This window comes from Apteryx mantelli, chromosome 3, assembly GCF_036417845.1.
Source record: "Apteryx mantelli isolate bAptMan1 chromosome 3, bAptMan1.hap1, whole genome shotgun sequence".
Lineage (NCBI taxonomy): Eukaryota > Metazoa > Chordata > Aves > Apterygiformes > Apterygidae > Apteryx > Apteryx mantelli.
In genome coordinates this window covers 18,020,986-18,046,048 of record NC_089980.1, presented here as the reverse complement: position 1 = coordinate 18,046,048, position 25,063 = coordinate 18,020,986, and the positions used below count along the sequence as shown (strand labels likewise).

General features: G+C 50.1%; 1 protein-coding gene across 1 annotated transcript in view; it reads right to left on the bottom strand.

The window, feature by feature from the left end:
- SPRED2 (sprouty related EVH1 domain containing 2) overlaps positions 1 to 19,428 on the bottom strand; it is a 70,053-nt gene extending 50,625 nt beyond the window's left edge. Inside the window, exon 1 of the mRNA XM_067292774.1 lies at positions 19,172 to 19,428. Within this exon, the coding sequence (XP_067148875.1) occupies positions 19,172 to 19,218 (47 nt within the window). The 5' untranslated portion in view covers positions 19,219 to 19,428. The remainder of the gene's footprint in view (positions 1 to 19,171) is intronic.
- Between the last annotated feature and the right edge of the window lie 5,635 nt (positions 19,429 to 25,063).

The window sequence follows — 25,063 nt, the reverse complement described above, 5'->3', positions numbered from 1 at the left end:
CATGTGTCCGTGCCGTGGAGGGGAGGGGGAGGTCTCCCTTCCCTCAGACACCTCGGTCTGTAAGAGCCTTACCATGGTTTCTTCTGGGGGCCTGGAGCCCTGCTGGGAACCAGGGCCCAGGCAGCTCCAGGAGACATCCAAAATTCGGGAGGAGAGGGTAGAAATCAAGGCCATGTCTTTGCTAACGTCCTGTCCTTGAGGTCTCTTGGGGACAGGAAAGCTCCTGGGCACGTCGCGTCCCCGGTCCTTCCACTTCCCCTTCGGAGGACGTGGGAAGCTCCTCAGCAGGGAAGGCTGCATGACATGCCTTTGAACCGAGGCATGAAATAAGACCACGAAAACGACTTCCCTTCCCTCTTAAACGTTATCAGGATGATCGGATGACGCAAGCTGACACTGCCAACATACACAATTTTCTTTTCACGTTAAAAAAAAAAAAAAGAAAAAGAAAGAGGCGTACGATACCCACAGCTCCATCAGCGTTCACCATCCTCTTTCCTACCATCTCTCCTCCCTCCAGAAATGCCTAAGGCAGCAAAGGCAGCCACCAGGGAAAGGAACAAGTGAGTGGGTCCACGCTGGCCGGCCGCCAGCCCCGCAGCGTGGTGGCCGTCCAGCAAGGGCTGCCAGGCGCAGCTTGCAAAGCGAGCGCCGCGCGCGGCTCCCGGGGCGGTTTGGCGTCAGCAGCGCTGCCTACAACCATGTCCTCTCCTCTGCTGATTGCAAGGAGCAAGCGAGTTCCTCCTCTGCTGCCCCCAGAGAACTGGTTTCTTCAGCAGATCTGAAATAGAAGCACGTTTTTTTGGGGAACTGTGGAGGGAGGGAATTGAAATGAGATCCCCGCCGGTCTTGCAGACAAAAGGGAAGTTTTCTTCCATTCACTTCAAGAGCGAGCCGGTCTCATGCCAGGAGGTAGAGAATGCGGCTCAATACAAGTTCAACTCACTAGGAATACACCATGCCCATGAGCAGCTCATTTGAAAGCAAGAACTGAAACAGCGTCTCACAAACGCAACCTGCAACCCTTTTATTCTGCAAGAAATGTAAACCCTCAAATGACACCCAGATGCTCTGACTTCCCCGCTTCTTTGTTTGCTTTAGCTGAAGACAAAGGAACAAGCCACCATCCATTGCAAAGAACAAAAACTGCATGAAACTTTTACAAAAATATCAGACTTAAGATATCTGCCAAGGCTGTTGTTCATTAAGTATGTGCCAACTGGTAAAATACAACAGAGTCTATTTTTCTTCCATTAGCTGTCAATACTCACCACATCAGCTACTTTGCCTAGGCTGGCTCTTTGAATCCCTTTCTTAAAATCATATATCAAAATAATACGAAGCAATGAAAAGACCAAAAGCACAGGTATGCCATGACTGCAGGGAATCATGCCTTGTCCAAAACAACCTTCCAAACTTTGGTGACTCTCTGTCCTTAACTGTGCTGTCCCCAAACCAAGTGCAGGAAGGCACTCAAATGTATCTGTTACAAGTATATTATGGAAATTATAATATTATTTAAAAATACCCCATGGAATCTCACATGCAGCCAGGACTACACAAACCCAAGAAGCCGTGAGATGCCCCAGAAGAGTTGCTTAAAGCTTTCTAGCAAAGGCTAGCTTTTAACCGTCCTTTAAAAATTTTCATGGCACCTACAAGCTGTGGGCTATCCTCCCAGCCAAGGTAGGCGTAAGAGGCTGGGCTTTGCTGGCAGATGCCCTGAGACACCCATCATGCCTGTGATGACCAGCTGTTGCCGGTACGGGGACTATTCCAAAAATCCCCCTCCTGGATACTACGCCGGGGACTTCCTGTCCCTCGTGACCCTCTGCCAAAGAAGCAGCACGCAGGATTTCGAGCTCCTGCCCTTCAGCTGTTGAAAGGCAAAAGATAAAGGAGTTGCCTCCTTTAGAGGCTCGACAGAGCCAAGACACACCCTGGTCCTTTAACCATTTGACGGGGAATCATCTCCACTATTCTGGCAACCCTCCCTCAGGCCCTGCGTTCGGGGATCTTGGCTCCCTTGCACATAGCCCCAGTGCTTCTTTATTCAGAAGCTCTTCTTCTGCGTTCCCAAAACAAGACTGTGAAACGGGCCCGGCCCTTATCGCTCTTGGGGTGCCTACGTGATTTTCAATAGCGGCACTTTAGCTGAGCAGAATTTTATTAGCTCCAATCTGCTAACAGCTGGCAAAGCAGTAATCCACATCCACGGGCTGTTAAAGGTGCTATACCCATGTTGTTTGGATTTGTAAAGTTAAATTAAGCTTTTCCTTTGATATGTAGCAATTTTTGGTTGGTGTCCCAGTGCTTGTTAGGGCAGGCTTTCTATTCACCTGAGGCAAGCATACTCTTTAAGCTTAATTAGGACATGTATCAGGCTAAAGCATTTAATAGCTAATTGAAGCATTGCCCCAACCTACCGTGCGCGCCGCATGTCTCTCATGCCTTGGATGGTGGCACCCTACGAGTGGGAGAGTAGCTTGGGGTGGGGAGAAGGGTTTAATTTTAGCCAAAAGGAGGAACGCGTGCAGCGCGTTGCCCAACTGAAATAAATAAATAAAAGCCATTCTGCCCCAATCCTGCCTCGCTGGGATCCGTGTCACACGCTCCGGTTCTGACACGACGTGACGTCGGTCGACTCATTTATACCTGTTCTGTAAAGCAGAAGAAAGCTAGACGGCGAAAAGCATTCGCACAATTTGAGCTAAAACCATAAACAGCCTAATCCAAAACGGCTACACTACGCAACGCGGGGAGGAAGCCTGCACCACGCTTGAAGCCACCAAAATCTATCCCAGTTATTAAGATGTGTGTCTCCTGTGCCCACTGCGTAGGAAACTATTTTCTTTCACAGCTTGCCTTGCATAACACGGACCGATGAAACAAAGAAAATCAAAACCATGCAGCTTTTGTTTGGGAAGCACCAGCTTGAAAGCGATGTGCATCAGTCACTACATGTCTATGTTAGCACGATGATATGCAGAAAGATCAGGCACTGACATGCTGAGAGAGCTCGTTCCACATCGTATCTCTGAGCTATCAAAACAGCTCAGCGCACCCAAAGGTACGGCCCCGCGGAGGCCGCTGCCCGCTCGCAGACAGGAGGCGAGATCTGCAAGCACGTCACCAAACACGTGCAAAATACCTTCTTCTATAAACAGGTTTCTTGCGTGCTGACAGATCCCTGCGCCAGGCTGCTGTGTGCTTTTGTAGGAATAATCACAACGACCAATCTCAGAGATGCTTTTTCCCCCGCTGGCCGGGGCACAGCAGATCGGAGGGAAAACGTAACCACCTTCGACTTTTACAACAAGCCGCTCTGACAAAATTACAGCTAAGGGAAGTTACCACATAGAGAAGCAAATATTTTCCTTAAGCACAAAGGAGGTTAGCATATTTGGTGTCTTAATTAGACCATGAATGACAGAAAGCTGCACTCCTATAAAAGTTCCTGTATGCAAGTTGTTCCAAAATAAAATGAATATACAAAGACTGGATTTGGGGAAGTATTTCCTTCCCCAAATTTAAAGTCTATGGTTTTCAGTACAAGTTAAATACCAAATAGCAAGAACATGCAAAGCTGTGAACGTGCACAACTTTTTTCAATTTCTTTTATTCAATTAGGCAAAGAAACTCTTACAGTCCAAACCACTGCAGCTTCCACACTGCCTACAGTGCTCCCTGCAAGACAGCACCTTCCAATGAACCACATTTTCCCCTTCTCTCCAGAACTGAGTTTTCTCTTGTTTTTACACATATACCTTTGATATCAAGGGAGTTTCTAAACCCTCTTTATGAATTGTATTGCAAAAGAGACACCTGAACCAGGTGTTCAACCAGGCACATTCCTCCTGGACCCATCCAAAGAAAACACTCTTTGGTTTTCTGCCAGCTCACCAGCCTAGAGAGCTGCAAAGGAGACTCACCCTCCTAGGCAGGCTACTCATATGACCTCCCTGGGACTTATATTATACATCCTCCAGAAAAGAATTTTAAACTTCTATGTTTTTCAGTCTAGAATTTGAAGCTAAATGTTGAAACAGCAAAATCCCCCAATGGACTACATTCTTCACTGATAGAGAGGTATCTTTTTCAAGTGTCTCAAAATGCATGACGTAGGAGCAAAGCTTGCCTACAGATTGAAGAAAACCTACTCTGTCCTATCAGGTGTTCTCTTTGATGAGCATATGCCTTTTTAGAAGACTGCAGCGCAAGCATCTAAACTCCGCATAAACCCACTGCACTGCTGGGACCTCAGCAGGCAGCTCACACTGCAAGTGAATTTGCTGAAGATCTAGTTTAGTGGAAATGCAAAGATTAACACTCATCCCCCAAAGCCTCGGAGCCGGGAGATGAGAAGAGCAGCGTTCTCTAAGTTTCTGTGCTATTAATATACCTGTCAGCATTTTCTGTACTTGTTGCAAGAGACCTTGAGTACAGCTTTAGGCACTGGACAATTTTCTTCTAACGGGATACAACTTCTGCAAGACGCAGCATTGTTCATTTTATTGTTTGTTTTGCACGGTGAACTCTACACTGTGTTCCTTTCATCACCAGCCACAGCGATCCTTCATGCTTCAGTCACCTCTTCGTGGCTATTTACTTAAGACTGTGTACAGCAAGGAATTCCTTTGCATTACAAAATGTCCCAAGGTGCTTTTATACGGTACGTTTCAGCTCTGGTGCTGGAGAGCACTCTCAGGGAGGTTCCTTTTTTCAACCTGAGGAGCTATTTTTACTCCAAAGTTCCAGGAGCAGCAGAAGCTTCTTGCTGACAAAGTCACATGCAAAAGTACAGGAAAGCGGCTGAACACTTATTCCTTCCATCTAGGGAAATGACAGTTTGCAGGAGTGGTTGGACATTAGCTGTTGGGAGCCTTTTTCAGTTAAGGAACTAGTTAAGCCCAAAGCCAAAGCATTCACTCTCACCCTTGCGATTTTCCAAATCGGGGCTCAACATGACCTTGTGCAGCCCCTGCTCCATGGAAGAAAGCGGCATTGAATTTTCCTCTGCAAACATCATGGCAATTCAGTGCTGTCACGTAAATGCATAAAACTGCAGTTATTGTTACCTCCAGAGTCATCTGAAGCTGCAGATGCATGATACATCTGGGTGGCATGGGCTGCATAACGGCAATCATGAAGAACCCACAGCATGCATGCCCAACCTAGCAGTTGGAATCCAAGCCAACAGCATGTCCCCTGCTCTCCTGCCATGGCGCTGGGCATCTGCGTTCTGCCAGAAGCCAGAAACAAAGCATAGTACCCAGCTTAATGTGGAAAAGCCAGCCACTCTCTATCTCATATGGCATGTGTCTCCAAGCTATGAACCGAGGAAGATGAACACCATCTGACACCGAAAAATACTGTTTGCAGACACGAGGAAGATTCACTTCCACAGGTCTAAGAGAAAATCTCATTACAGTCACCACCTTCCTGTGCCCCTGCAGCAGAAGCTGCCTCAGCTTGCCCAGATTCACGTCGTGGCAGCTTTTAAATCAAGGACTGGAATGAATAGGTACAAAAAACATTAGTATTTTTTATGCTGAGATGTCCCATTACCAGTGTTATTTGCTGTGCCATCCCATCTTCCCTTCTTCCTCCCCCGCTGCGTAGAGAGATGATTCTTTCCACATACACCGTGAAACACTCCAGTTAGCACAATTAACCATACTCAAGAGCAATGCTGGTAGTTACTTACCAATCTTTTTTAAATGCATCCTAGTATTTGGACTGTCACATTCATAAAAGGATGAGAGAGGACACGAAGGACATTTCTTTGATGCTCTGTTCATAGTATGTACCTGAAGGCCAGCTGATGTTCATCATCTGTGCTTTTCCTGGCACAGACATGTCTGTTCTAAACCAGATCCTTGGAAATCCACTGAATGACTTTTTTTTTTTTTTTACACTATCGATTGAAACACGTGGCATATGTTGTTTGCTGCTTCCTACTGCTTTACAGACGACTGGTCAGAGACACAACAATTCCAGACCCCCCTTTCTGAAGCAGCAAGGTAACGTCTTGGGGCTTGTTTTTTCCATCTTTGCTTACAAGACAGGGGTTGCTCTACTAAACATACAACACTGGACTTTCACAGCAGCACAACACAGCAAGGGAAAGGCTGGGGAGTTTGGACAAGTACAACTCCACAAAACACCTAATTGTGTTTCAAGTAACTTTCATCCTCTACTCTACTGAGTCCTGCTGCATCGCCCTAGAACGGTGCATGCTACACGTGACACCTGCCAGCCTAACACCTCCTTTAAGTATATCCTGGCTTCTCCGGAAATACATTTCTTAAGTCAAGAGGAGCCATAACAACCACAACGAAGCCTTGCTCATCTCGTTTGAAAAACCTCTATTGCAGTAGTCTTTTAGGCCAGACATGAGTTCACAGAACCACGGAACACTTGAGGTTGGCAGGGACCTCCGGAGATCATCTAGTCCAACCCCCCTGCTCAAGCAGGGTCACTCAGAGCACGTTGCCCAGGGCCCTGTGCAGAGTTGTTCTCGAGCAGACCCACAAATCTGTTCGGTGGTGCTGGAGTAAGGAAATGGCTTCAGCATCCAAGAGACAAAATAAGCCAAACTGAAGAACGATGCTGATGCTCTTCTCTCTTTTGTGTACAGAGTAAAAGCAGTCGCTGCAGCTGCTAAATTGCTCTCCAGAGAGGAGCAGCTATCCTGAGGAGTAATTATTTTTTGTCTGTTTTTCACCAGTTCTTATGGACACTCAGACCGTACTGAGTTTTAGGTGTTTCTCTTCCCATACAAAGAGGGGAACTGTGGAGGACTGCTGCCTGCTCGCCCAAGGCTAGCACAGTTGCGCAAGCATGGTACCCCACTGCTTTATCCACAGGATGAGCAGGTACCTGGGACTCACCGTTGATGATGTAAGGTAGGTGGTCATCTGGCAAAGGTCTGACAGGGAGGCTCTCATTTCTAGTCCCACCTCTACTGGTTGTACCTCAAGCGAGCAGAAGTAGAGTGACTGATCCCTCCTTAAAACACCTATGTGTGAGTACTAGATTTGGTTATTTGACTTGCAGTCAAATATTTTCAGAACAGTACTAGACCATGCAGAACCACAGTCTTGTAAATGGTCTTGTGAAACATTACTCCCCCTTTTTCTGGAGCAGAAAGGAAGCCAAAGAGGGAAATATTCTAGCATTATATTTAGCTATTTTTTCTTAAAAGGAAACTTTCATCAAAGTTGTGTTTTACTGAATTCTCAAAATTCAATTGTGGGGAAAAAAGGGTACTGTCTTAGCCCAAATCAACATACAAATGCTACATGCATTCATATCAGAAGAGAGCTTGGCTTTTCTGATTTGCAAAAGTACCTAGCAATTATATCACTTAAGTCACTGGAGAACTTGTAGTGCATTTCATCTACTAGAGGCAAAAACCAAAGCAGCAAGTGCTCTCCAGTGCATTGCTATTCTGCTTCGGTTCTGGTTTTTAAGTCACCATTGAGAAAGCAATTAAGCTTCTCATTCTCAGCTCCTGTAATCGCAGGAGCTACGCTGCACTGACTCCCAAAGTTTATATATTTTCTTTTTGAAACAAGAATGGGAAAGCAAACACAAACACCCTTCTCTCCCCATCCCTTCCTTCCCATAAGGAGGAGTGTTTGTTTTTTTATTTGACCTTATGAAAGGCTGGGGAAGCTATTCCACCAACAGTCTGATAAAGGTAGCCGGCACTTCCTTAGACATAGAGTAGAGGCAAGGAGGGGCAGGAGGGAGGAAAAAAAACCCAAACAACACACAGACCAATACCCTCCCCCAGCAACAATGTTATTAGAAATATTTTTTATAAGTGTAAAATGACTTTCGGACTATTATATCAACACCTAGAGCTTCTTCCATCTCGGGCACAAAAATATGGAAGCACACTAATGCAGAGGCGCTAACGGTAGCAGAATTTTAGCATTTCATAGCTAAATATTTGTGCAGAATCCAAAGCACAAGACAAAATGCCTCAACTGGGACTTTTTATGTTTCAGTTTATTGAAGAGAAGGTAAGTATTAGGGGCAGGGAAATGCGGGAACCAAAGTTGCCCATGCAATGTTTGTTTTACTACAGGCACATATATTTTAGCATTGTCCAGTCCAGCATCGTACAAGACAACCATGGCAATCCCAGGACCAACATGCTCTTTGGGATTTCGCCCTAAGGCGCCAAAGAAAGCCTCTTTCCCTCCCGTCTCCCCTCTATCCTCCGCCTGTTAATTATTTCTGCACATAAACATTACTTTTGGGTGGGGGAAGAACCCCCCACGTATGCATCGAGTCAAGAGCATAAAATTGTCCTCTCTTCTTCTGCTTGCTTCTGCTCATTCGCTCTGTGTTAGGCGTTTTAAAGGTATTTTAACCAAAAATGGTAAATTATCTAGAAGAACAAGCTCGCTGACTCTGGAAGTTTTATGACTTCTGGTTCAGGGTGAGGGAGACGTAGATCATTTAAGAACTGGTAAAAGCATGGACAGACTTGATGAACGGCTCTGAGAAAACTGTTGATATTTATTGTAGAATTTGTTTTTGGAACTACTGTAAAAAGGCACATCTCAAATCTGATAAGATCTTTCAAACCAGTACAGTTTATGTGCACATATACAGAGGGGAAAATGGTTTATTTGGGCTTTAACGTTCTTCCTGTAGGATGCGGTGTTTATAAAGGGTATTTCTAGAACTTCCTGATTGCCTTTGTGCGATTGCACTCTCGGTGCAGGCATCCAGCTCTCCTCTAGGAGGGTCTGTGTATCTGCAAGATTTATATTGAATGCCTTAGAAATACACAGTCTGTAGATGCTTCACGAGAAGTCCCACGGTTCAGCAGGACCGAGATCCAAGTCACTAAGGCGTATAAAATGCAAAATATTACGGTTCTTGTTGAGGTGTTTTTACTGGAAAAATCTGCAAGCTGTCCTTGCCCATAAAATACACACTGCTTTCTGGATTTGTAATTGCACCTTTAAAACACATTTAGTCCCCCTTCTCCTTCTCTCTCTCTCTTCCCCCCCCCCCCCATTAAGTTTGTGAACTCTCTGAATTTCCCTTCCTTTGGACAGCAAGCATAGGCTCTTCTTCAGTACTGTTTAATAAGTTTCCAGACATTCAACATTTGGAGTCTGGTGCGATATTACAAAACTGTAATATTAAATATTTGCTGAAAAAAAATCATAGGAATTTTTTAAGAACCTGTATTAATTATACTTCATCATTTTACTTTTGTTTTTAAATACAGAAAATAGGTTCTGCACGAAGTTTTTGTCTAGTTCAGCTACTGAGTCTACCCTAAACAACAAACGCCTGTTTGAAAACACAACAGTCATTTAAGAAATGCAAATATCAGAATTGCTATTTCTAAAAACTCCATGCAATTTACTAACTTCTCTGTCTTTACAGCCACCAAACTGCACATATCCAGTAACAACATGTAAAGAAACGACTGGCTGCAACCAGCTTAACACCTCCCATGCCAAGTTCCAGTCAAGAATGAATTATGTTGGCAGCGCTGTAAATCTCGAGCGATAGAGTTTTTGCTGAAATTCCACCAGTATAGAAAAAGCGCAAGTATGCACCACTGACCTATCACTTGCTTTTATGCAACGCATACGCACGCACTTCAAAATGTTGAGCCGAACGAGCTCAGAAATAAAGGGATTGGCGCTGCGGTCTAAGGGGGGAGGCTGGAGCCCAGCTCTCCCTGCGCGGAGGAAGAGGTTTCCCCACCGAGGCAGCGCCAGGCTCTCCGATGCTCATCTCCCCTCGAAAAAAATCGGTGCGATTTTCTATGCAGCAGCACTTTTCCATGCCCTGCCGAGCGAGGCCTTCTCCTGGGCTTTGAGAGCTGCAGGTTTCGGCTCCCTAAAGCCCCGCTCTCCCCCTTCCCGAGCCATCGCTCTTCCTCCGAGACAAGCCGTGCAAATCGCCTCTGCCCTTGCCTCCCGACACGATCCCGACACGATTGTCCGAGGTGGCTGCAGTGCCAAAGCTAACATAACAGCTCCTCAGAAGGTCCATGGCAGGGTTTAACCCGCACCATTGCGGCAATTTCATTTCCTGCACAGCTCATCCATGGCCGGAGCGGCAGCAGACTAGGGCGCGCTTCTTGGCTTTAGCTTGTGGACCCCATCGCATTTGGCATCTAGCTCCCGTTGCACACGTGGGCCCTCACCTCACCAGCCTGCAGCCCGAGGTCCATCCCAGCGTCTCCGTCTACATGATGAGAATGAAAGATGGGGAGGTGCAGCTAGCCTAGGTCTAGGCACTGAATGAACTACATTATGGAACAAAACCACCTGAAATCAAGCAAACAGCTGAAAAAAACCCGAGTGTGCTCTGAATTAGATCGTTTGATGCTTTCAGATGGCTACGTAATTTTTAAGAATCAGACTGTTTGTAAATAACTCGCAATTCTAGACACAGAAGCCCTGCAGCAGTGGCTGAGTTTACTTGTCAGCTCTACGGATGTCTTTCCGTAACTCCTTCCTGCATCCGTTTGACTAAGGGGAAAAGAAGAAAAAAGTAGCTTTGCAATATGAACAGCTGGACACTTTCTCTTTTCTCAGCCCTTAGAGCATGCCGTTCTTAAAGATCCCCCCCAAAAAGCAGCCCAGCCCCAGTCTCCCAGGACGTATTTTCCTGCTGACCCAGTCCAAAGCCATTGCAGGACCAGACTGTCGGGAAGGGGAGGAAAGAAATGTATCGAGAGCTGCCCGTGCTGCGACGCCAGAGCATTCGCCAACCTGTTCACCGACCTTTCGTTTTGCCTCGACTTGAGGCAAGACACGCGCTTCCTTGTATGCTGCAACCTGAAGCATTAGTAACCTTATATCAGCTTGGGGGCATACCTTTCTGCTCACAAAACCACGTAAACAACCAGATTGCTTTCCAAGGGCTTAAAAAATAGGCAGGAGTGTTTAGACATGTTAACGGAAGAAATGTAATGAGCGCGGGTGAACCAAGTTCTCGGTTTTCGCTGAGCGCAAGCGCACGATGCAGCCAGGCGCTGCAGGAGGGCGTTAAGCACGATGAACTTATTTTTGGGTGCCATCTCGCACTCGGCGGGGACCGCTCCGCAGATGCTGCTCGTGAGGAGGCAGAGCTGCCAGAACAGCTTCGGCCACAGAAGAATAAGTATTGCTAACAGGTGTCAGAGCAGGCAGAGAAAGGTAGAGAAAAAAAACAACCCTAAAAATAAATAAATATACACAAGAAGGTGGTTATGGGATAGCTTTCTTTCCCCTTGTGTTCTCCACCACCATGTTAATAAATAAATAAAAGCAAAAGCATAAATGGTCGAGAGACTCCAACTAAAAAAATGGTTGCGCAGACGTCCTTCAGCTCAGCAGCGCAGAGCTGCTAGTGGCATTCACCTAATCCCGAGCGAGGAGCAACTCCTGTAACACCACACCGTTTAAGGAACTCCCGCTTTCCGCGGCAAGGCAAGGCAAGGGTGAGAAAGGAGCTGCCAGGCACGACGGAGGTGCAGCAACAGGCGCCACTCTGTAGGGAAGGAAGCGTTGCGACTTCCCACCGTGTTTTGAAACGTGGTGCCTGCTGCGAAAACACCTTAATGGCGTATTTCAACTGTTGCAAAGGAGACTAATCCTGCTCCTAACTACTCCCCAGACTCTTAGGCAACGCGAAACATCTCAGCACACCGAGGGGGCGGGGGACAGGGAGAAAGCTGGCTAATCTTCAGCTGCAATTTCAGCCCGCGAAAAAGAGATTATGGGACTACCCATACGGGTCTCGTGCCTAATGCAACTTAAAAATCACAGCATCTTGGGGCTTCCTGGGGACTGGAGCACACGTGCAGCGCATGCTCGTGCCCTCGCGCGGAGGCGCAGCTCCTTACGAGCACAGACGTGTTTGCAGCACGGCCTTTTCCTCCCCATCTCCTCCAAAGGCACCGGCAAGTTTTGCAACGCGTCTCCCAGCGATACCCCTGCAAGTCTCACCAAGATCAACAGCAGAGACACAACACCGACCAACTTCACTTTCCTGTTAAAAAGGGGCAAAAAAGCGGTTGCTCTCAGTAAGAGCCGAGCACTTTTGTCCCTACAGAGAAGCACACACAGGTAATAAGTTGTAACATTACTTTTAAAAGGCCCTTTAACACAAAAGAAAAAAATGCATTGAATTGTTTAGGCAGTTAACTGAAGACATTATTTTCAGCTTAAACATCTTGCTTCTATAGCTCCTCAGCTTGCAAACGCTACCTAATAAGGAACAGGCTCGGCCACCGAGGTAGTCCTCAGCGTAGAAAATGCTCTCCGTCTTGCTAGACCCCGCTGCCAAAGTGCAAAGGCTTTGCGAAGGTGGGCCGCTCAGCCACCCTGCTTGGGAAAACACCACCGGGGAAGAGGAAATAACGGAGTTTCGTTGCAAAGCACTGCAATCCCTCCTCTGCAAGCTTGCCAATAAGAAGAAATTTCCTTCCTAGATGGAATATCCATTAGCGACCAGGCTCAGTGGAGAGATTCAAGATCTTTCCTCTGATTAAAGCACATGTAGGAGTTGAGAATGAAGGGGGGGGAACAAAACAAAAAACAAAATATAGTTCTTGAAGTGTAAGTTGTGGGTAAAGAAAGTCAAAGAAGAAAGGTACTCAAAGAGCCAAAGAAGCAGCAAACCAGAGTAAAGAAAAAAAAAACAGTAATTTGGGTTAAATTTCCCTCAGACCTAATGCAACAGGTAGAACCTGCTGGCCATTGGCATGAGCTTCTCTACAACCTTGAAAGCGCGCTCTGTAATAACTGTTTTTGATAAAACACAATTTACTTCTAAGGTGAAGCATCTACTTCTGTTGCGTTAAACAGCCAGCGTTTCGTTTCGCCGGCTGCTCGGATGGCATTTGTACGAGCGCATTAAGAGCGACTACCTTCCTCTACGGCCAGGCAGCCTGCAAGCAGAGAGAGAAGAGAAAGGGTGTTTGCATTCGCGTCAGGAAAAGGAGCTGTGGCGGTGGCAGAAGTCCCTCTTCCAGCCCAGATCGATGCTTGAAGGAACGGTGTCCTGGAAAAGAAAATAAGCAAGAGACAGAGAACGGTGCAAGTGAAAGGAAATGAGAGAGTGCAAAACAAGAAGTGAAACAGAGAAAACGAGCAAAAAATACACCGAGATGCCCCAGAAGCAGCAAACACGCGGCTCCGGGCGGCGAGCCCACGCAGCGCAAGCTGCGGCTGCCCTGGGCTGAAGGTTTTAGATGGCCTGGAGACAACCTGCTGGCCAGAAAGATGATCTTTGCCCACGTAACGTTCGTCTGACTCCAAGCTTCCTCCAAAAAGCTGCTCCGAAACCAAACTAGGGGTCGGGAGCGAAGCGAAGGCATCAAAGCGCAAACCGATGGAGACTTGAGGCGCTCTGCGCCGCGGTCGGCCCGAGCCGCAGCAGCAGCGGCGGTCCCGGCGGACGTGTCCTCGCCGCGGGCGGGCGCCTCGCGCCTCGCCGTCGCCCCCCGGCCATGCCCGTCGCGTCGCCTAAACGACATATCTGCCCGCGGGCACGCCAGCGAAGCAGTCGTGCCTCGCAACAGAGCCGGCCCGGCGCTATTTTCTTTTCTATTTCTTTCCTGTCCGCTACTGCTTCAGAAGTGCCCGGCCTCCAAAAGCCCGTATGCAGAGCGGCGCTTTACATTTGCGGTCAGGCTCATCTCTGCGCAATCTTCACTCCCGAACGTGTCTGGCAAAAAGGATGACATATCACTGTTAGAAGGTATAAAAAAGAAAAAGAAAAAAAAAGAAAAGAAAAACACACCCAAAACGCATGCAGGTTTCACCAAATCTGGTCGGAAGAGCAGACCATCTCTAGGGCTGAAGGTGGCCCTAGCAGGTGGAAAGTGGAAAGTGAAGCTTTGTCCACGAGTCACCAGGTCTCGACTTCTGCAGGAGCGGGACGCTGCCGTTCCCGGGAGCGAGTCTCTCCCAGTAAGGCTGCCGCTTTCACGACTCTGCTGACCGCCCTCATTCCCCACAGAAATATGAAGGTGCTCAGTTTCCCGACTGTGTCTCCCCCCAGGTTTAAAACCTCCGGAGAATAATTTATTCTTATTCTGCTAGAGGGAAGGAAATTAAATTTACCGATTTCTCAAGCGTGCCAGCACGCGTAACAAAGCGAAAGAAGGGGCTGAAACCAACAGTGAGTTGTCTCTTGCTCCACAGTTACTATTTTCCAACCCGGTCCAAAGGCGGAATGACAATTATCATTATCTCACTGTGGTTTGGTGGCCTAAAGGAAACAATTTTGTGGTTGAAATCCAGCTACCAGCGAACAGAGTCCACATTAAGAAGGAGTCTCGGTGCACTACGTACTCTCGTTTGCAGCCTCAGGATTTAATTAAACGGGAAGATAAAGTGTACCTTTTAACCCACGCTAGAGGGTGCGCCAGATTGCGATTAAAACTTGCTGCAAAAACAGGTCGAAGAGGTTCCCGCTGCTGGCGCTGCATCTGCTTCGCAGCGAGACACCCGCTGCCACCAGAAGGGCCACTTCGCCCCGCGCTTGCCACCGCGCCTGCGGAGAGGAGCCGTGCCGGAAGCGCATCCGAGCCGTTTACTTTCTGACCCAAAGGCGGGTTATTTGCATCGCTCCTCCTCGAAACCCGATTTTGGTTTTCTGGGGGCTGTGCTCAGCTGCAGGCCGGCCCAAAGCGCCGACCCTACGGAGAAGCGCAAGCCCAGCTCCTTCCCGCCCGCTTGCGCGCAATCCCCTTCCCCAAAACCTCTCTTCGAGTCGGCCGACCACTCGCCAAATACCATCTCCGCCAGTCTTTATCTATAGCTCCTTTTCCAGCTGTTTCCAAGACAGAAGTAGAAAGGGTAGATCACTATTTTTTCCATCCGACAGAGCGATTCCCTTACAAACAGCAAGCTCTCCAAGTGACTGAAGAAAGCAGCTACTTACATGTAATATTTTAAACAGTCGTGTTTTCAGGCCAAGAAATAAACAGTTGTATTTTGGCAATCTTTCATTTCCTGTCCTATTTGTGAGCAGTAATGTCATGACACATAGTATGTCCCATGTCTTCCCCCCTGGCTGAAGCTGGCAACAAAAAGTTGGTTGATGGACTGCTTGTTATATCTAAAGAAAAATCAGCAGCATTGGACAAAGTCGTTTTGAAAATGAAAAATGAAAGAAATGATTTTTTTTTCAGTGTAAAGGGCAAACTGCGACACTGATGCATGCGCAGTAGTCGGAGCGAGTGTCTGCTGATCCCTTTCCAGCGAGGGAAGGAAGTGGGATTTGGGGACCAGTGAAAGGACAAATTAGCATGAGTCAAGTTTAATTCTCTTTGCCTGGAATGGGAAAAATGCACTACCCTGCAGCAACAGTGCGCTCTAACACTGTGTTTTGCTGGTTTTGTAATACAACACAGCAACCCTCTGCAATGCTCCAGAGCGGCAATGACACATCCCACTTCAACCAGCTTCCTAAAAAGCTTCGGGGGCTTGCTAATCACATTTGCAAAAGTTTGGAACGTGCATTTAACCAGGCTCGTGCCAGCGTGCTTAAAGAAATAATAATAAAAATAAAAAATCAAATGCACTTTCATTAAATAGCAGGGATGCCCCAGATGTTCAGTCCCGGCTGGGAGCCGCGGCGCGGAGCAAGCTCGCTTGCGCGGCAGGCGCAGGGCTTCGCTCCTTGATCCCAAGCAGCAAAACACTCCGCACCGACACTTCCTCGTTCACTGACCTTTTCCAGCTAATTACTTCCTGTGACTTTCTTGGAACTGTGCATCATAACGAGCGAAGGCAGCCCTCAGGCATAATTGAATCATTTTATGCTTTCGGATTCTGCTGAATACTCCTACTTATAGCCATAAATACACTGCCAGCACACAGCGGAGCTGCATGCTACCTACCCTTTTCTGGAGATAATTCGCATTTGTACCGAACGGACTCGCACAGCCCCGTACGAGCGTGCAGACAGCCAGAGCGCCACAGCCCCAAGCGCTCTGCCATCAGCACGTATCTTTGCCGACTTGTGCTCGGCATCACGGCTTAATGTTTCAGATTTATTCCGGAGCATCCCCCCCGCAATCACCGACACACACACGAGAACTGCAGTGGCGGAGGGGAGAAGGAAGGAAACCGAAATAAAGCCGTAGGAGCAGAAAGAGGCACTCTCTTCGCAATGACAAATTGACCTCTAAGTATTGATCTTAAATGGTGCAGTCATTAAGGAACCAATGAGTTTCCAGCATCCTAAGCCCTATTTTTCCTTCTCGGTTTTACAAATTGTTTCAAATTCAAAATGTTGCAGAGCTGCCGGAGAGGGAAAAATGCCAAAAACAGAAAGAAAATCCCCCCTCCTTTAATTTACTCGAAGAGGGTTATTTTAAAATGCATCCTGACAGTGGTCCTTTTTTGTAATCTGGCTGTTAACATTTGCTCACAGTGCACTCAGCAAAATGAGAATAGCTATGCAAATTAAAGCCAGATATCTAGGGCAAATAGCATGCTATGCTACCATTGTTCTGACAGCTTGAGAAAACTTATCAGGAGAGCCTGTCCTTATTTCTTTTAACACCATATATATTGAAAAATCACTTCACCCACCACCGAAATGAAAAACAACATATGAGTCACTAGCTTCAGCAACACTATCAATCAATGCAAGCTTGGAAGTGAAGAACTTACAAAGGAAACCATGGCTTACCTAAAATACCTAACTATGCCCTGCGACATAAAGGCCTGAATTGTACCGCAACCAGCACAACGTTTCAACAGCAAGGACGTTATTAGTCTTGGAAACACTGGCTCAGGATGGGTAACGACCACCTCTGTTCTTCATTTGCCCTGAAAGTCAACACCTCCAGTCAAGAAAATAGTAACGCTCGACTGGGAAAGTGGTTCAGCACCGGTTTGCAGGCGCTCCCAGCGCTCCCCGCCTCCCACAAAACTTCCTTGCAGTCCTCTGCTTCAGCAATGACCAAAGCACAACTTTGTTCAGTGCAACAGTGACCACAGGAAAGGCAGCATGACATTAGATCCTCCCTCCCCAACTCAAGTAGGAAGTACATTAAACCAATTAGATGAAGCCTCCTGCTATTCGGCATGGGAGCAACGAGGCGTGCGGAGGAAGAATTTATTCCAAAACAAACCGCATCCTACAACTAAAAAAAAAGCCAGAGCCAAGTTCTCTCTGTGTGCCACTACGGTGTTTTACACCAATGCTCACCTTTGCACCAAGCCGCCCACGAAAACGCATTCAGAGCCACCTCCTCCAGCGCTCACTATCACCACACCTGGATGCGAACCAACAGATGCATAGAGACTACCAGCTCTCATCCATTGAAGTAAAGACATTAGGTTTGGCTCTGCACTCCTACAACTACATGCGAACCCACCTCTCCTCCTCTCTCCATTGCCCAATTTGAGAAATGAAACCAAAAACCAGACCAGCAACTGTAGGGTTTTTATTGGAAACAAGTTTGCCACATTTTCCAGCCGACTAGGTCATGGCAATCTGTAAGAGAAAGTTACCTTTTTTTTTTTTTTTTTTTGGAAGAACTGTACTGACTTCAAAATAACCACAATTTCAGAAGACACATATAAACATATATTTATAGTCTCTTCATTAAGAAGTGCCAAAAATACAATTCCTCTTAATGCATGTGTTGTAGTCAGAAGCCATTTCCTTTCCACTAACTTTTCTATAGTAAAACATGTGAAAATTAGTTTGATGTTATTAAGGTATAGCACAGCACATGCCACCAATTAAATTTTGACTCTAAAACAGAACTAAGTTGCACAATGTTTAGAATGCTTTATAAGCCCTGAGAGAAGTCACTTTAAAGCATGGTACATCCTATGGTATTTGGCATTAAACCAGTCTTGTATGCAGTGAGTCATTTTTCTGACTGTCAAAACCAGAAAGAGATAGCCAGAAACAATGTTTTGGTGAGTACATCTTTTAAAATTGTTCCTGTAATTCTGTAGCAACATCTTTCTTAATTTCATTTGGGGAAAAAGCACCGTCAGTCATTTTGCAACCTCAGACATGGCATCTCAAGAGGATTTATCTGTGGGGAGATCCAGGAATATCTGTCTACTCCCTATCTGTGTAAACTGCGGCCAAGCCAAACCGGAGAGCATTTACGGAAAGAAGCATTACTGCTCAGGGAGATTCTGCGCTGGGTTTGCCCCCGCATTAATGAAACGTGAGCATCATGCCAGAAGATGCTCCCGACCTCACACACGCGGGGGGCATCTCCCAAGCTCCCAGCTCGCTCCGCAGAGGCATCGCTAGGCCCCGGTCTTGCACAAAAGATAACACGCACCCTAGTTCAACACGCCGTCGTGCCCGAGCGCGCTGCGCGGAAAAGCGCGAGCGACAGGTCACACACTGCAGTCACTGACACTGTGGGGGGGAAGCACGGGCAGCGCAGGGGAGACCAAATATAAAAATATATACGGGCGTGCATGCGTGTGCGTGCATGGGTATGCATGGCCGTGGGCATGCATGTATTTACGTGTACGTAGATATACATGCAAGAGCGGCGGGGCCGCTGTCAGCGCCGGGCCGGGCCGGGCGGGGGGCGGTGAATGGGGCGCCGCCGGTGACCGGATTTATGAATGCGGCGTCACGTGACGGCCGCGGCCGCCCTCCTATTCACAAAACGGCGGCGGCGGCCGCGGCGGGGCCCCGCGCCGCCGCCGCCGCCGCCTCCCCCCCCCGCGCCGGCGGACGGGAGGGCGGGCAGCGCCGCCGCCGGCCCGGCGAGCGGGCCGGGCCGCCAGGCAGCCGTGCGACCGGGCCCCGAGGGGGGGCCCCGGGACCCCCCGCCCCTTCCGCCGCCGCCGCGCGGCGGGCGGCGACGGGAAAAGCCGCCCCCGGGGCAGCCCCACCGGTCCCGGTGCTCCCGGGGGTTTTTTATGAATGAAAATGCGGTATGCAAATGAGAGCGGGGGGGGGGGGAGAGAGGGAGAGAGCGAGCGAAATGGCGGATGTGCGGGCTGCAGCACACACACACACGCACGGACGGACGGACGGACGGACGCGAGTGTGTGGTGTGTGCGTGTGCGCGAGTGTGTGCGCGAGTGCGCGGGGGGGCCGCGGCGGCCTCCCCGCCGGGGCAACAAAGGGGCCCCCCGGCGGCGCCCCCCGCCCGCCCGCCCGCCCGCGGCCCCGCCGCCCCGCTCACTCGTCCGGGTAGGCGTCCTCGGTCATCTTCTCCCCGTCTAGGCTCATCCCTCGCCGCGGGCGGCCGGGCTGCGCCTCCGCATCTTCCTGCGCTTCACATGGCGGGGGAGGCCGCGGCCGCGCCGGGCCCGACGGCGCGGGAGCGTGTGCGGCGGCGGCGGCGGCGGCGGCGGCGGGGGGTGCTACGGCCTCGCTCGTCGCCGGGCCGAGGAGGAGGAGGAGGAGGAGGAGGAGGAAGAGGCGGCGGCAGGGGGAGGAGAGGCGGCGGCCAGCGCGCCGCGGGGGCGCGGCGGGGCGCGGCGGCGGCGGCGGCCCGGGGCGCGGGCCCGGGGGAGCGGCGCGGCGCCCGGCGGCAGGCGGCGGCGCCGGGGCCCGGCCAGCCCCATGGCCGCGCTCACGCCATGGCCGGGCGCCGCGGGCGGCGGCGGCCCCGGCCCCGGCCCCGGCTGGAAGCGGCGGCGCTGCCGAGCGGCCGCCGGGAGCGGGCAGGGCAGCGCCGGGACGCGGGCAGGCAGCGAGCCGCGGCGGCGGCGGCAGCGAGCAGGGGACGCGCCTGCGAGTGGCGCCTCCCCCGCGGCGGCGCGGCCCGGCGCGGCCCGCCCCCCCCCCCGGCGCGGCCCGGCCCGGCCCGGCTCGGCTCGGCCCTGCTCCGTCCGATTTAGCTCGGCTCGGCTCGGCCCTGCTTGGCCCTGCTCCGTCCGGTTTAGCTCAGCTCGGCCCGGCCCGGTTCGGCTCGGCTCGGCCCTGCTTGGCCCTGCTCCGTCCGGTTTAGCTCAGCTCGGCTCGGCCCGGTTCGGCTCGGCTCAGCCCTGCTTGGCCCTGCTCCGTCCGGTTTAGCTCAGCTCGGCCCGGCCTGGTTCGGCTCGGCCCTGCTCCGTCCGATTTAGCTCGGCTCGGCTCGGCCCTGCTTGGCCCTGCTCCGTCCGGTTTAGCTCAGCTCGGCCCGGCCCGGCTCGGCTCGGCCCTGCTCCGTCCGATTTAGCTCGGCTCGGCTCGGCCCTGCTTGGCCCTGCTCCGTCCGGTTTAGCTCAGCTCGGCCCGGCCCGGTTCGGCTCGGCTCGGCCCTGCTTGGCCCTGCTCCGTCCGGTTTAGCTCAGCTCGGCCCGGCCTGGTTCGGCTCGGCTCGGCCCTGCTCCGTCCGATTTAGCTCGGCTCGACTCGGCCCTGCTTGGCCCTGCTCCGTCCAATTTAGCTCTGCTCGGCTCGGCCCGGCTCGGCCCTGCTTGGCCCTGCTCCGTCCGGTTTAGCTCAGCTCAGCCTGGCCCGGCTCGGCTCGGCTTGGCTCAGCCCTGCTCCGTCCGATTTAGCTCAGCTCGAATCAGCTCTGCCTGGTTCAGCTCAGTTTGGCCCTGCTCTGTTTGGTTTAGCTCAGCTTGGCCCGGCTCAGCTTGGCTCAGCTCGGCCCTGCTCCATCCAATTTAGCTCAGCTCGACTTGGCTCTGCCTGGTCGGCTTGGTTCGGCCCTGCTTGGCGCCACTCCGTCCGGTTTAGCTCAGCTTGGCCCAGCCCGGTTCAGCTCGCCTTGGCCCTGCTCCATCTGGTTTAGCTCAGCTTGGCCTGGCCCGGCCTGGCTTGGCTTGGCTCGGCCTTGCTCCGTCTGATTTAGCTTGGCTCAACTCCGCTCTGCCCGGTTCGGCTCGGTTCAGCCCTGCTTGGCCCTGTTCCATCCGGTTTAGCCCTGCTTGGCCCGGCCTGGTTCGGCTTGGCTCGGCCCTACTTGGCCCTGCTCCATCCGATTTAGCTCAGCTTAGCTTGGCTCAGGTGGTCCTGGCTCTGCTCGGCCCAGCTTGGCTCAGTTCAGCCCAACTTGGCTCGGCTCGGTTCAGTTCAGCTTGGCTCAGCCTGGGTTGGCCCAGTTCGGCTCAGCTCGGTTCAGTTCAGCTTGGCTCAGCTCAGCCCGACTCAGCGTGGTTTGGCCTGGCTTGGTTCAGCTCAGCTCAGCCCTGCTTGGCTAAGTTTGGTCCGGCTTGGCTCAGCCCGGCCCAGCTCTGCTCAGTTCACCCAGCCCAACTCAGTTCATTTTCATTCAGCTCGGGTGGGCCTGACTCGGCCCAGTTTGGTCTGGCTCGGGTTGGTTTGGCTCAGCCAAATCTGCTGCTCCCAGAGCAGAGGTGCCCAGAGGTGCCCGGCCTCCTGCACGGAGCACTGTGTTTCGCCCAGGGCCGGCAAGCCGCGGGGCCCGGCTCGAGGCGGCACCAAGGTGTGAAAGCAGGAGGAGAGCGCTCTGCACTGCTGCAGCAGGCTGCAGTGGCTGCTGCTGGCACGCCGCGCTGCGCTTGCGCTTTAACTTCTGGCTGAAGAAACAAGCTGGCTTTTTTGGACCTTTTCTCTCCTTGCTTGCTGTCATAACTCTCTTTATTGTATATGTGTATCCATAAAGTACTTTCCCTGAAGGCATACTCTAAAATACTTTCACATGGGGAAATAAGTCATGATTGCTGTATACTTTAAAGGGCGCAGAATGACTACTTCGCCTTGTGTCATAAGTGAGCCTGATCCTGCAAATGTCTGCTGAGAGGCATCAGGCTCGCTGCTGCGGTGAGACGTGCTCTTGTCGATGGGGCCACTCGCAGCAGTAGGTGCCCTGCTTAGCCCATAGCCATAGGAGGGCACCCAGAGTAAGGATCTACTTTTCTCCAGGTTAGTAGCACCATGCAGTATTTGCAGCAAGATTTTTAATAGCGTAGCCGTAGCAGAAGAGTTTTTGAGAAGTCGGTGTTTTTGCTTGAGAAGGGGGGAGGAGCAGACTTTACATCCGCGTAAAATTCCTGCCTGTGCTGGAAGAAAAAGCATCTCCTTGAGCACTGTCATTTCGATTCTTCTCGGTGTTTCTCTCGGAGATGCCCAGCTGCACTGCGGACTGGGCGCCGAGGTCCGCCTGAGCTGCTCTGGTTAGGAGAAGAAACGGAGGAGAGCGATGAGGTGGTTTGCTCTTGCCGGGCATCCCAGTTTGCAGAAACGTCTGAAGGTGTGGAATGGCACCTCCTGCCCAGGAGGCCGAAGCGTGCCCTCTGCTTTTCCTTGGGTAAGCAGTGCTTTTCTCTCTTTCTTCTGGGTTTCACAGCGTGGTTTCACAACCTACATGCAGCTCTGCAACCCCTTGTCTCAGCGGGGCGGCTGGATGCGGCAGCAAGCGTGAGCCTGGTAACTCAGTGTTTTCTGTCGCCACCCAACTTTTGGAAAGAAGGTTTGGCCGTGAAGTTGAATGACTAGACGTGAGTTTTGGTTTTGCTTTTTTCATCAGCTCTGGTGTAACGGAGCAATCCTGGGAAAAGAAGTCTCTGTCCTACCCAAATGCGTCGTCTCTCCTTTCTGGCCTCCGCGAGCTCCTCAGCTGCAGGATCTCTGCCAACGGCGTGTGGGAGATGTCCCGTTTGAGCGAAGGCACTGGGCTCGCTGCAGGGGGGTGTTCAGCCTCCACGTGGAGGAAGGCAGCTACCAATTTACCTTTCAAGTCTAGTCTACTGGGCTTAGTTTTGAAGGGGTGCTCAGATTTGGGGGAGGTGGTTGGTGGAAATGGTCTGTGTGTTTCTGCTCTGTTGGGTTTCAGATTCTAAATGGTCTAAATTCTCTTTTCAGGATCAGAAGTGGAAACTTGGAAAAAACCTGTGGACAGCTAGGAACTTACTGGCATCCATTCCTGGAGGCAAAAGTCGCTTAAAGGTTTGAGGTCTTCTTTATGAGTTGCTTACACCTAAGGGGAAGCGGAGTGTCCTTTGGAGATGGTATCAGAATCCACAGCTTCGGTCACGTTACAATATTAAAATAATGTATTTTTAATTGCTAGAGGATCAGCCCATGACACTGGCGGCGGCGCTTTCCGTTACTGCTAGCGCTGTATAGCGCTTGAGAGTGCGAGCTTGCTTTCCTGCCCCCAGCAGCCCACGGCGTGCTCACCTGGGTGGCAGAGCTGCCTCTCTCCTGCCCCCTTCTCGCCCGGCCGTTCCTGCACGAAGCCCGGTTGGACACCTGCTTGGTCGTGCTACTGCATCCCCCTGCGGAGTTATGCTACCGACTGGCTCTGTTAAATGGTCCAGGCTAATAATAACCCCCTAATGCCCCTTTATTTTGGAAAGTTATTCAGGGATCCGGTTTTCAGAATGGCATGAGAAACATCTTGGCAAAACTGCGCTGGCACTGAAAGGAAGTGTCGAGGCAGGAATAAACGGTTGGGGGCAAGGAAATGGCAGGAACTTCTTAAGCTGTTACACCATAAAAGATCAGACGTAATGATCTGACACTCTTCCACCCATCCACTTTTTTTCCCCCCACAAATGATGCTGAGATAACACACGCTTCTAAATCTCTCTCTTTTTTTTTTTGTCTTTCATGCCAAAAATCTCCATCTTCAACAAGAACGTAGATGTGAGCGAAGTGGTGAGTATGGTGCTTAGTAGTGAGCTACCGCAGAACCAGAATGAGCAGGCAGTTACGGCCATGTGGAAAAAACAAACCAGCCTGCGACTGTGTAATTAAAAGGCTATCATAATGCACATATCCTGCTGAGGAGCACCGGCGTGCCCAGGCTGTCTTTTTACGGCATTTATTAATGCTTGAGAGCTTGACTTTGTGATCTGAGTGTCTTTTTACGTATTTTGTGTGTGCGTGTGTATGTATTTGCCACAACGGGTAGGTGCAAAAGTGTCTGAGACTAGTTTCTTGAGCCTCTGGATTTGCAAGATCTCACATTTGATCTCTGCTCTCGCTGACATGTTAATTTGGAAGTTGCTAAGGTATTTATTCTTGGAATGATTTCTCTCACCGTACAACCCTGTTACTATTGTGTATATGCCTTTAGTGCTGATAAATACTGAATTTTATTTTTCTAATATTGAAGTTACCACATGGGCTCTTGTGAGTAGCGCTTTAAAAAGGAGCGACTTTTCTGAATGAAAAGGCTCTCAAAGGTGCAATTTCTACTTGTGTATTCTAATGTTTGTATACAGAGTTCCTGCTTACGCACAGAATGGTGTTTTCCCTGTGATGTGATCATTACAGTACCTAGAATTAATTAGCCATTGGTGGCAGTGCTTCAAGACAGCAGCTTCTGCATACTAATGATTTGCATGCTATGAGTATTCTGCGTTTTGTATGTGAAAGGAAGGTTTACTGTTTATGGTTTAACTGTTGCAGAGAACCTGGCATATGGACATTGTTTGTGTCTGGACTGCAAATGGACTTCGCCGAGTGCTGTTAGAGCTTTAGCTGATCTTAGGTGAAAAGTGATGGAATTTGAAAGAGCAAAGTTTAGTATGGCTTTTATTGCAGACTTCCAGTGTAGCCCGTTACCTTCGCATACGCTTGCCTTTAAATAATGTACTCTCGAGCTGAAACCTTCCATGCTATCGATTTAGGAATCTCAATATGAATATTGGTACCATGTTGAATGTGCTGGTTTAAATGACTTTTCCACTGACTCACTCTGTGACTTTGAATGAGCGAGGAGTGGAAGTCAGTAGTCCTGAATCACTCCGTCCTCCAGACAATTACACTCCCCCCCATAATTCTTTAGAACAGCAAGCATTTTCTTAAAAGCAGTGATAACATCCGTGTTTTTCCCCATTATAATCGCTCAGAATTTAAGAGCTACAGAAGCGATCAGAAACATTCGCAGCCAGCTTGAGAGCTTTCAGCTTTGACACATCTCTGTAGGTCACAGAGTTTGGAAATGCAAAGCCTTTTTCAGCAGGAGTAGGATTTCAGTATGTGGTTTAGAGAATTGTCACAAGTATTTCTGTCACCTGCTGGGGAAAGAGGAACTAGAGTGATCCTTGCAGTCTTACTAGGATAGTCTCTTATGGACTGCAAGACCAGAAGAGGAAAGCAGAAAGGGACCCTCAATGCCAAACAGGCTGCTTTGCCCAAGATCTGACTATCCCACTGTTTCCTAGGT